The sequence below is a fragment of the Lissotriton vulgaris genome, chromosome 7, assembly GCF_964263255.1.
Source record: "Lissotriton vulgaris chromosome 7, aLisVul1.2, whole genome shotgun sequence".
NCBI classification, from domain to species: Eukaryota; Metazoa; Chordata; class Amphibia; order Caudata; family Salamandridae; genus Lissotriton; species Lissotriton vulgaris.
The window spans coordinates 114974577-114987387 of NC_141695.1; the positions used below are offsets into that span (position 1 = coordinate 114974577).

Below are 12811 nucleotides of genomic sequence, written 5' to 3' on the forward strand. Positions count from 1 at the left end.
TGTTCCCATCATGCACAGGGTCAAGACTGATTTGCATCAGGGCCGGACAGGGAACCAAAACCGACCTTGGCAAAGTGCTCGGCCCCCTCCACCCCAGGGGGTTGGGGGTGCCGCTGAGCTCTTTGAAAGGGCCGGTTTTCTGCCGATTTTGTTGCAATGCCGATTTTGCAGCTATGCTGCAAAAAAAGGCCCTGTGACAAAATCGGCCCCAAGGGGCCCAAAACCGGCCCCCACCCGTGAGCCGCAGGGGGATTGCCCGGTGCCCGGTATGGCCAGTCCGGCCCTGATTTGCATATAGCTGGGTCTGTACTGAGGTGGCGAAGTGAGCTAAAGAACGATGATGGATTCAACCCAGATCTGTGACTGGGGGTGAGGGTCTGAAAAGTTTCAGCGCCACGTCCATCATCTCTTTGTGTTTGCTTTTTTCGCCTTAAGTTGGCAGGGTATACTCAGGTGTGGGTTCCTTGCTCACCTTGCCACTTGATTCAAGCTAGCCTGGCTGATGAAGGGTGTTACCCAGAAACCAGTCCCAAGATACTTGTTTCTGGTTCAGGGAAGACACAGTTTGGCAGTTTCGGCTGGACTGTTTCCATGAGGCACAGGGTCAAGACTGATTTGTACATAGCTGGGTCTGTACTGAGGTGGCGAAGTGAGCTAAAGAATGATGATGGATACAACCTAGATTTGTGACTGGGGGTGATTGTCTGAAAAGGTTTAGCACTCCGTCCATAATTTCTTTGTGTTTGCTCTGCATCAATAACAGTCACCGACAATAAGCATTACAGAACATTGCTTTGTCTGATGTCATCCTCTACAGGATGTGACGTGCATTGTTACATCCTTCACTGAATGGCCCCTTTAAATCAGTTTCAAGCCTCTCCTGATTGGTCCAGCGAGAAAGTTAGCGAGTGATGTTGGCAAGTGGATGGGTGGTAATTTGTTGAAGTTCAGTTGTGTAATGATGAAACTCGAAGATTGTGGTTGCGGATCTCGGTGGATGGGTTACTCGATCACAACGGTGATGGCTATCCCGTCAGCTGGAATATAAATATCCTAGGACATAATGGGAATTATATTTTGGCGGACAGGATATCTGTAACCTTTGTGACGGAGTAAACCGTCCGCTGAGAACTAAATCAGGCCCTCTGTGAAATTCGGCTTCAGAGATTTTGAGGAGCCACTGATTAAAGTTTTGTGATGCTGCCTATGGCACAAGTACACATCCTCTTTGCACTCTCTGTGGGCTGGCTGTGTGATTTTTCTATAAAGCGAAAAGTCAAAAGGCACCGTATACTGTACAGGGTCAACAACAAATCAAAATCAACAAGTGATAGTAAAGTCACTAGTTTGTAGATGGTTAATGCATTAGGATTTAGTATTCTTCAAAGAGGTAATCTTCAATCCTAACCTAAATTGGAGCAGCGTTTGGGCGGTTCTGAAGGATACAGGATGTTGGGCCTCATCTTGAGAGCATCGATGGAGAAGGCCTGTTCGCTTCTTAGTTTGCAGTCCGACTGTGTCCTGCTGTGGGTGTGCAGAGCACCATCATAGACGCACCTGGTTCTGACGGTGCTGTAGGCCTACAAGGGGATCCAATGGGGATTGAATGGAGCGCCACCAGGATAGAGGTGATGTGATTATATTTCTTCAGGACCTAGATGAGAGGTGCTGCGGTGTGCAGGATGCCCTTAACAAGTGCCAGTGTGGAGGTTGGGAGGCTATGGAGCAGAGTCCCATCCACATGTGAGATACAAGGACACAAGTAGCAGTTCTTAAGTTCTCTTCTGCAAGAAACATGTTCAGTTTCCTTAGAAAAGAGAGGTGCTACTGGGCCATCATTGTGCTTTTTGGCAATGTCTTCTTTGATTGTGAAATTGTTATCTAGAGTGAGAACAAGTGTCCTGGCATTCAGGGAAATCTGGATTTCCAAGCGGCCGATGTTCATGTCTGAGCTACTTAGCACTATTTCTGGATTTTTGTTCTTGGCAAATAACAGGAATTCTGTCTTGGTTGGGTTGAGCTCCAGTTAGGTGTTAGGCATCGAGTTCTGGGTGATGTGCAAGTTGTGTCTTAGGTATAGGATATCTGAAGCAGAGGAAACCTTCAAGTACAGCTGTGTATCATCAGCATATTGGTGAATACTGATTCTGTTATCTGGGAGTGGAGAGGCAACCAGCTCCATGTAGAGGTTGAAGATCAACAGAGAGCCTGGGGCACTCCGCAGGTGATAGGGATCTTTTGGGACATGGTGGTGCCTGTGTGAACTAATTGGTGTTGGTTGGAAAGGTAGGAAGAGAAACAATAAAGGACATTACCTATTAATCTCATTCAAGACCCCAGGATATGGATGCCACTATAATCTCTTTTATCAGAGGACATTGTCCATCTACCTTAGACCTTGTACCCAATTACACCAAAACTTTATTTTGAATTAACTTGACTATTAGAATCTTGGTGTAAGCTTCTCTATGCAAAAACATCTGCTACTGGGATGCATAACCTGGGATCACACTAACCATGGTTGGTTCAAGTTGGCCAGGTTGACCAGCTAGCTCTGTGCAGTGACCGGTCTCATGATGCCAGTGTGCCCCTTCATGGGACTCCGCATTCTGAGGGCCAGCCCAAAGGCTTAGATGTCTGTCCCTCCAGCTTGTAGGTGGGAACAGTCTCCCGCCATGACTTTCTTGATGCCTTTTTTGGTGTTAAATCCATTGGTGGCTGAACCTCTGATTTCATGAAGTGCTTTTTGCACCCAAGACTTTTACTTTTGAAATGTACTCTGATATCCTCTTCCCTGGGGAGGGGGAGGAAGGAGGTGATTGCAATTAAAATAAACAATTCATGGAATGTGATGACATGGTTTGGTTGCCATCACAGAATTAATGTATGTGACGCAGCCGAGGTCAGAACCAGAGTCTCTTGGTTCCAGAGGTTGGAAGCATTATTCTCAATGAGTGGATTCATCTATTAACCTCCGTGACCTTCTCTCCTCTCCTAGGCCAATGGAGATCCAATGGAGCCGCATGAACGACTCGATGCCAGAGCGCGCAGAAGTGTACGGGGAGCTCCTCAGCATCCCATCCCTCAGCATGATGGACAACGGCACCTACGTCTGCGAAGTGGCCAACAAGCACGGGCGCGCCTCTGACCAGTATGTGCTGGTGGTGTACGGTAAGATGGCGCTACACCGTTTGATTTTACCACTCATTCCACTCTCAGCTCAACATTACCCCTGTTTAATGGAAAGCCTCAAGCAAGAAGAGAACTGAACTACATCTACAATTCTGGATGGGAGTGGGCAAACATCCTGGTCCTGTGTGTTAAATGTATGAATACAGAATAGGCTTTAAAGCTTATAAGGCTCCATTTCGGGGACTGTGATGCCTAGTGCTTAATTTGTAAATAAGTTAGTGTCAGGGCCCTTGTTGGGAGGATATAGAAGCTTGCACCACCCAAATCCCCCACCAGCGCTGCCAATGACAGTATCACCACTACTACAAACCCTCACACACCTACAAGGGTGACCTTTTAGACTCTTCCAGGCCCCAACGCTATATAAATTGATTAGATGACATGATTTACCCACCACTAATGTATATTGAATTAATAAACAACTATTGTTGTCTCTTAATTGGACAAACAGCCCCACCATGTGGCAGACTGTCATAAGAGCTGGTGTTGACAGTTGAGTGCTGGTGCCGAGCACCGGGTACCACCAGCTCATATTATGCACTGGCGATGCCAGCTGTAAGATATGTTCATTTTCTGTGACTTGCCTAGCCTTAACTTCAAGGTCTTAAATAGCTCAGTCTAGGAGAGACTGAACTTCAATGATAACTATACTAGGTGTAAGATAAAAATCATTTACAGAGGCTATGATAGTGGCTAATACGTGATTGAGTCAAGTCTAGGAGCTATGAAAGGTCGCAGTGCATGGGAGAATCAACTTCAAGGACCAAGGTAGCTTCTAGAGCATGATAGTCCCGGTTTCATGGATAGCTCTTAGTGTGCAAGAGGCTAAACTCCGGGGGCTACGATAGCTCTTCTTATGAAGGTCTTGTCCTACCCTCATCCTTCAGCAAAGCTCTCTCTAGGGACACTCTCTCACCCAGTCACTATTGTCAATGCATATCTCACTCATGACATCTTCACAAAACCTCTAACGGCAGTCGGTATCCTCACACTCATAGAGAAATGTCTAGCAGACCCTGTTGGCCTTGCCAACTATCGGCCAATCCCCCACCTTCACTGGCTAGAAAATTTAAAAATAATGTCAACTCTAAGATCACATTAATACTAACCATCTCCTGCACAACTAGCAGTCGCGCTTCAGCTCGCGCTGTAGCATAGACTGCTACCTCATACATCTGCTGATTACTTTTCGTCCTGATCCTACAGATCCAATGATCCGGTTTAAAAACTGTGGGGCCAATTCACAGAACTAACTTAAGACAAAATCCTAAACTTACTACTTTTGGTATTCACAGAAGGCATTTAGTAGTAGTAAAGTTAGGATTTTGTCTTAAGTCTGTCTTAAGACAAACTTAAGACAGATTTTAGACAGATTTTAGACAGATTTAAGACAGATTTAAGACAGACTTGAGACAGACTTGAGACAAAATCCTAACTTAAGTCTGTCTTAAGTTTGTCGTAAGTCAAACTTAAGACAACATCCTAACTTTACTACTACTAAATGCCTTCTGTGAATACCAAAAGTAGTAAGTTTAGGATTTTGTCTTAAGTTAGTTCCAGACTGACACACATTGACAGCTGGATGGGCCAAAACAAATTGCAGCTAAATAGCAGTAAAACCGAGATAATTCTGTTCGACAGGGCCGAAGAGTATTGGTCTAGCAGTTGGTGGGCTCAGGCATTGGGTCCTTGCCCGTCTCCAAAACAAACAGTCTGCATCCTTGGAATTACGATCGACAATGAGCTCTCCATGAAAGACCATGTCAATCTTGTACTTGGCACCTGCTATGGTATCTTGCTGAAGCTATGTAAAATCTTCAAATGGCTACCATTTGAAATCAGGAAGCCACTGGTGCAGGCCTTAATTGTAAGCTGCATGGACTGTGGAATGCTTTACTGACCTCTATAAATGAAGATATTCTCTCTAAACTGCAGATAATGCAGAATACTGCTGCCAGACTGATTCTAGATCTATCTCCAAGGTCCCCTCATGCCCCAATCTAAGGCTCCTCCACTTGCTGACAATTAGGAAAAGAGGGCATTTCAAAATCTTGTGCCTAACACATAGAAGTATTTATGGCATTGGTCCTGGCTATTTAGTAAAAAAAACTCAAAAGATATCAGCCCATTAGAATCTTGAGGTCCAGCTCTAAGCTTCTTCTTACCCCACTACAAGTTCACACTGCACGAAATGGGGGTCGATCTTTGTCATTTCTTGCCCCTTATTTCTGGAATAAGCAACTCTTCCATCTTTCGTCCATTTCAGATAGCCAGAATTGAAAACATTACTGTTCTAAATGGAACCAGATATGACCCCAGGCAGTGGAATCTTCCGCAAGCGCCATGATACCTACCGGTGATATGTGCTCTACATAAGATACTTTGACTTTAGACTCGTAGATTATGCGCTATTGACCACAGATGAAGACGGCATCTGCCCCTGATATTGCTGGTCCTCTCACCTGCCTTCGGCACAAACGACCATCCCACCTTCATTCACCCCCTGGAGTCTGGAATGTGATTCCCTGTCAGTGTCCTTCACTTATTCCCCTCACGCCATTTCAATTGGCACCAGTTTATTTGCAGGGGAACTTCTAGGTCCCAAAAGATCCCTATCACCTGTGGATTCCCCCAGGGTTCTTTACTGTCCCCTGTGTATCCCCCAGGATTCTATACTGTCCCCTGTGTGTGCCCCAGGATTCCATACTGTCCCCAGTGTTCTTCAACTACTACATGGAGCTGCTTGGTGTTCTACTCACTGCTAACAGCATCAAGATTCACCAATATGTAGATGGCACACAACTCTCCTTAAAAGTCTCCTCTGTTTTAGACATCCCGCACCAGAAACACTACCTCATCCAGACCTGGAGGTACTGGCTGAACTCATCCTAACCAAGACAGAATCCAAATTATTTGCCAAGAATAACAACAACAAGAAAAGTACAAACATGGCTCAGTGGCATGAATCTTGATGGTTTGAAACTCAACTTTCACTACATTTCAAGTCACTTCAATTGAGCCTGGACACTAACCGTCTCCTAAGGGAATACATTGCCAAAAAAACAACCAAAGACTGCCTCATACCAGCTCTACCGTCTAAAGAGAGTGAACCATTTCTTCCAGAAAGCAAATTCTTAACAGTTGTTCAAGCCCTTGTACTCTCACAGCTGGATGGCATTAATTCCCTGCTCCATGGTCTCCCAGACTCCACACTGGCACCCCCCATAGGCACTCAGGGCCTGAAGAAATGATCATGATATCCCCCCCTCCCATAATGAAGGAACTCCTCGCCCCTCCACCCCCCTGTCATCCTGCATCATTTACAAAGACATAACGACCAGCACTCCCAGTTATCTTGCAGGCAAGCTCAACATCTGTGGTGGTTCTTGCACACTCACACCCAGGACACCATCTGGTAAAAAAGAAAAAAACAATGCACCAGACTTTTTCCACCTATGCACTCAGGATCTGAAACAACATCCCAGTATCCCTCAGGACCACCTCAACGCTGATCCTGTTTAGGAAGGAATTGAAGACACCTCTCTAAAGAACACTACATCAAAATGCATAAACAGTCCACAAACCAGCTCCCTATCTAAACGCTCAGTGATTTTATACTGGCCTACAACCATGAACAGTGCTCTGCTGCTGTTAGGCTACATTTGCCAGATACAAATACCACATACATACGTAAATACAGCTTTCAATGTAAGAGAAGCTCGATGCCGAGACTATGGTCACTCGCTGTACCAGCCAAGATCAACTCTGTGGAAGTTAATAGCTCTTGGTGCATGGTCGGCTAACCTTCAGATACTATGATTGCTCGCTGTACAACACAAGCTCAACATCAAGGACATCATCAGTTCTCAGTGCATGGCACCCTCAATCTTGGGTTTAATATAGGCTTAGGTTCATGGCACTGCCCTGTTCAATGTGTACATGGTATTACAAGACTTCTCCTCCCTCCGGCACCTCATGGCTTGTTTCATTGAATTTGGATTTGTAAATGTCATGTGGTGCTTAGTGTGTGTTCAAGTCTTGTTTTGCACACCCAGAGATCCCATCCTCCTGCATCCATCTGTTTTGCTTGACCATGTGTGTGTTGTTTTGTTATTTTCTTGATGTGCTTTTTTTGCCCCTCATTTCTAGATTTCAACTACACATTTGTACCCCCACCTGTTCACCACTCAGGTACTGTGCTCGCACCTTCAACCTGGGCTTTGGTGCTTTGGTGCATTGACGTCTATCGTAGCCTTGCAGCATGGGCTCTATGGTTTCATCTGTTACCAGCCTTGCATGATCAGTTTTTCCTGCTCTCTGGTGTCTCTCTGTGTGGGGTGATGGTGGTGGTGATTATTAGACCAGGCTCCTCGGTAGAATCTCATAGAGCTTTTCAATTTTTCTTCCTGGTTTTGGGTCTTCTTCCAGTGACATATCCTATCCTAGTTCTTAGAGTGATGTCAGTAGAATACAGTTTCCTTCTGGTGAGATTTTCTCCTTAGAGTGATGTCATCCAGAGATTTCAGTCAGAAACAGACTCCTTTTGATGATGTTTCCTCTTTAGAGTGATGTCAGTCAGAGACCTTCTTCTTCTAGTGACTTTTCCCCCTTCGATTGATGTCAGTCAGAGACCGTCTCCTCTGGTGATGTGATGTTTCCTCCTTAGACAAATGTCAGTCATGGGTGGACTCCCTCTAGTGATGGTTCCTCCTGAGAGTGATATCAGTCTGAGGTGGTCTCCTTCTGGTGACATTTCCCCCTTAGACTGATGTCTGCTAGAGTTGGCCTCCTTCTGGTAGTGGGGCGTTTTCTCTTTAGAGTGATGCAAGTCAGAAATGGTCTCCTAGGGACGTTTCCTCCGTAGAGCCACATCAGTCTGAAATTACCTCCTCCTGGAGACATTTCCTGCTTAGAGAGATGACAGTCAAGATGGTCTCCTGGTGACATTGTCATCTTAGAGTGATGTGAGTCTGACAGGAGGAAGGGTGTAGGCATGAGGATGAATGGAGAGACTTTATTTACAGATTGTAAATAAATTGATTAATAGCCCGCCTGAGGGAGTGAGGGGGACTGCAACCTGCGGGTATTAGGCGATGCATTGGGGTGCAAATAGAGGCCTGTGGGACAACGTCTTGGGAGGAAGTAGAAAGGAAAGTTTAAATACTCAAAGGAGAAGAGGCTAGAAATTACAGAAGGCAATGGAAAAAATATGCGGCTCTTCAGAAAACCACTAGCTGCCTAGGTTCCACTGTCCGCAGACAGGTGACGGAGATCTTGCCTTGATGTTGACTCTGGTTGGCTGACCTTGTACCCACATTGCTTGATCCACATGCTGTAGGGATCTGTAGTGGAGACGAGGTTAGGATTCTGCTTTAAGCCTGCACAGGAAAAGAAGGGAGATTTGACCCTTGGACTATGAGAAAGAACTGCTTAATGCTAATTAGTTAGTTAATTGTAGGTAGGTTCAACAGTAGGTTGGAGAAACTGTAAATGTTTCTGTGCAACTAACTTTTTTTTTGTACTCTTGTTTTTCTTCCCCACCTCATACCTCTGTCCCCACAACCTCTGTATCTCTTATTCTATCATGCGTCTGTTTTCTTACTGCCCCTCCCCTGTCTTTCCGAATACCTTCTTTCATCTGGACTCTTTTTCTCCATCCCTTTGCTATTCTATTTTCCTAAATCCCCTGGCATCTTCTCTCAATCTCCCTCATTGACCCTCACCACTCCTCCAGATCCTGGTGCAATCATTGAGGCACAGTCATCAGTGCCCTACGCCATCATCGGAGGAATCCTCGCCATCCTGGTCTTTCTGGTTATCTGCGTCCTCATCGTCATGATCTGGTGCTCAGTCCGGCAGAAAGGTAAGGAACAGTTAGTGCCTGCTGGCTTCTCCAGTGGAGGTTGATGTGGGTGTTAGAGGTTCTCAGCCAGCTGTGTCAGTGGATAGAGTTATTTCAACAAAACTATTGCAGCGGACTGGAGCAGAGGAGGTGACCCCTCACCCTTGTTGTGCTTGGAACACTAGAAATGAGTGACCTTGGACCTGCCTACCCTCCGGGGTGTATCAGGGTCTCCTGTCCATTTCTATTTTCATATGGGCCTTGAGCACTAACTGGGCCCATGTGAAGTCACAAGACCCCGAGGTCCTTGATGGACCACTAGGATGTCACATGGTCACTGAACTACTGCTTCCACCCCTGTGGTCCCTGTGGTAGGAGATAAACCCCGAGCCATTGCTGGGGTCCATATGTTGCTCTCTTATGCCAGAGACAACCGCGGCCACTGTGTTATCACAAATGTCTGGGGCAATACCAGGTTGTTTGTCTTTAAGTATGATCCCTTATCCATCGTTTAGTCACTAGGGTGTACATTGACAAGTTAGGTGTTGAGGCCATTGTGCTGTCACAGGGTCCATCAACCCTTGCTGAACCTCTCAGTCCTCTCCTACGTACCTTCAGAGCCCTCCAATGGATCAGATGGTCTGTGGGCATTTTTGGTGGCTTCTAATGTCGCATAGACTTACCCCAGAGAACTATCCCTCAACATTGCTGGCACCAGCTGTTATCAGTGGATGCCCAATCCACTCCTGGCATACTCTGGCATGAGCAGGCCTCCTACCCATCCTAGAACCTTCATTGGTCAAAACTCTATAGTCTTCAGAGTTCAGACCCCGGAGTCATTGCTGTCGACCTCAGTTGGCAGAAATTCCTTAATGAATAATGCAGCTTGTTCCCTCTTGTGTGTAGTGGCCGCTCAACCATTGCTGGTGTCCTCTGGTGCCAGGTGATTCCTCCGTTCCTCAGACCTCTGGTGATAGGTGCTTCTTCAGGGATTGCTTTATGTTGAAGAAGGGGGGGTTTGGTCCTACTGCGGTCAGGCACGACCTGATACGCTTTTAAAGGGAAAATGGACCTGACCTGCTATTTTACTGGCTGTTTCCATTAATAAACAGACTTTAGTTTAGACCTTTATCCTTTTCGAATGATTGGGTAATTTAATTACCAAGTTTTTAGAAACATGTATTTGACAAGTTGTTACATTTTTTGAAACATGCCTGTCAGAAAGACACACACAACATTATTCCGTAATTCAAAAAGACACACACAACATATAATGTGTCAAACTAAACCACAGATATAAACGTTACACTGCAAACAATAAGCCGGTCAATAATTGTAACCATTAGCAACAACTACTCATAGTACATCACATTATATGCAAATTACAAGGGTCGTTACACTCCTAGGTTAACATTTGTGAATCCAATGTGCATTTTAGTTCAGCCAACATGCTACTCTTGGACCTCTGTTGTTATATTAACCGAGCAGGAAGGAGAACGCCGACACATTCCAAATCCCCTATTTCTTTTTGGGATTCTCATCAGGGCTTTAGACTGGACAAGGCGTGTTCTTCATTTTCAACTTTGGTTCAGGAAAAAGCTGTGAAAAATGTAAAAGTCTTGTGGCTGTGTGGAAAAGTGTTTTAAGTAATATTTGTTCAGACGCCTCAGGTGGGAAGCATTATTTGCTTGAATTCCTTCCGAGATCCAGGCTTTACTCTTGGGGCCCGATGTAGGTAATAGGGAAATACTGAATTCTAAATACCGAATTTTACTGATTCGGTATTTAGAAATCTGTATTTCAGATGTAGGTAAGAATTCGGTAAAAAATACAGAATTCTTAAAACTCGTTATTACCGAATCGGTAATTGAGATTTGGTAATAACAAATACCTACCCATTCATTCCTATGGGCTTGGAGGCTCATAGGAATGAATGTGAAGACATTCGGTATTACGGAATTGGTAATACCGTGAGGTATTTGAAGGGTGCCAGGGTGTCCAAAGGACACCCTGTTGCACCCCTGAAATGTGCATGTGTGCACATGTGGAACACTTGCATGCCCCAAGGGCATGGATGTGAGCCACATGGAATATAAAAAAAAGCAAGAAAGTGCTTTTTTAAAGGAATTCGGTAATTACCACCAACTTGAAGTTGGTGGTAATTACCGATTCCTTAAGCCCCCAAAGCACTCTTTTATGTGCTTTCTACATTGCATTTAAGGAATCGGTATTACCGATTCCTTAAATGCAAGGCCAATTAGGAATCGGTATTAAGGAATTGGTATTTACCGATTTCTTAATACCGAATCCTTCCCAACATCACGAATGCCTAAAAAACGGTCAATATTGGTGTAATATACCAAATTTCACTGTTACCGACCGGTATTTAGGCCATCTACATCGGGCCCTTGGTTTGGTGTTTGCAACATTGTTGCGAAGACTCCAAAGCCTGAGGGACAGGGCCGGGAGAAGAGGGGCTGAGACGGGCATCCGAGGTCACAGGCGGACAAGGAGGGGAGCAGCAGAGACAGGGATCCGAGGTCACTGAGATAGTGCCAGATGGTCTCTCATTCCTGGTGACCTTTGGTGCCAGGTGCATCCTCAGACATTGCTGGCATTCTCTGGTGCAAGGTGCTACCTCCATCACTGCTGACGCCCTCTGGTGCCAGATGACACTGCAGCCATTGTCTGTGTCTTTGGGTGTTGGAGTGACGTAACTCCCTGTCTCAGATTCCTCTTGCTCCCAGCGATACTCCTCCAGTCACCCTTGCCTTTCAATTAATGATTTATTTTGCAGTTTCAATCCCACGGTGAGGGGCATATTTATGCAGGTCTTGCTTCGCCCTTGCACCACGCAAGGGGGCACAAGGGCGCCGCACACTCTAATTTGGATTTATCAATCCATGAAAGGCCACCTTGCATGGCCCTGATTAACTTGATAAATCCAGAGTAAGGTAACGCAGCACAAATGTCTGCGTTGAATTACTCTGCCCAGGGAAAGTGTTCCATCTGTGGAGCGTGGGTGTTCCCACTCATCCACCAATGGCTTCTAAAAAGCATTCCTAGATTTATCATTACTGGTAGACCTGTGAATGTATCACAACGCAAACGCCTTCCAAGGTGAGGTGTAATGAGTTGAAATATCTTTATTTCTCCTCGTTTCTTCCACTTTCTGTGTGGCTACATTCTGCAGCACAAATGGAAAAAAGGAAAATAACTCAGGGTATTGTTTTTGGGCAGGAAGGTGTCCCTTCTGGCACAAGAACAGCCCTGCTAACAACGCAGGCACCGTTGCACCATGGTGCAAATGTGCCTGTGTTGGTACTAGGTGGCACATTGTGCGCCAGCCCTAGGAAATGACAGCAATGCGCCATAAATTGTTAAGTACAGCGCATCCCTGCCCTTCACCCATCACGCAGCTCGGCTAGGTGGCTTCCTGCATTGAGTTTTGCCCGATACTTTAGTAAATCTGCCTCTCAGTGTTTCCCCTTCATGCACGAGCACGCGCCGCCACTGCAGAGTTTGGCGCATGCGTACTGTGTGTGTGCACACATGCCTGCCAGCCCTCCGTGAGATCAGAGCATGTCGCTACAGGAGATGTTTAAGGGTGTCTATACTCTGCAGAGCACGTTTCCTCCTCCAGTAGGACTCACAGGGCAAGCAGAGAGATGTTTAACACTTCTCCCACTCGACAAATCACCAATGCCCACGCAAACCAAGAGCTGTTTATACCCCAGCCTCCCTCTCAGGCCCGGTTCTAGAGGGTGGGCCGGGTGG

General features: G+C 45.8%; 1 protein-coding gene across 2 annotated transcripts in view; it reads left to right on the plus strand.

The window, feature by feature from the left end:
* The window catches only part of CADM4 (cell adhesion molecule 4), a 1184622-nt gene that overhangs the window by 1153926 nt on the left and 17885 nt on the right, over positions 1–12811 (plus strand). Inside the window, exons 7-9 of one of the 2 annotated variants that reach the window (XM_086929780.1) lie at positions 2999–3171; positions 7342–7383; positions 8927–9055. In XM_086929780.1, coding sequence (XP_086785906.1) covers positions 2999–3171; positions 7342–7383; positions 8927–9055 — 344 coding nt within the window. The remainder of the gene's footprint in view (positions 1–2998; positions 3172–7341; positions 7384–8926; positions 9056–12811) is intronic. The other variant, XM_086929781.1, reaches the window with a different exon arrangement.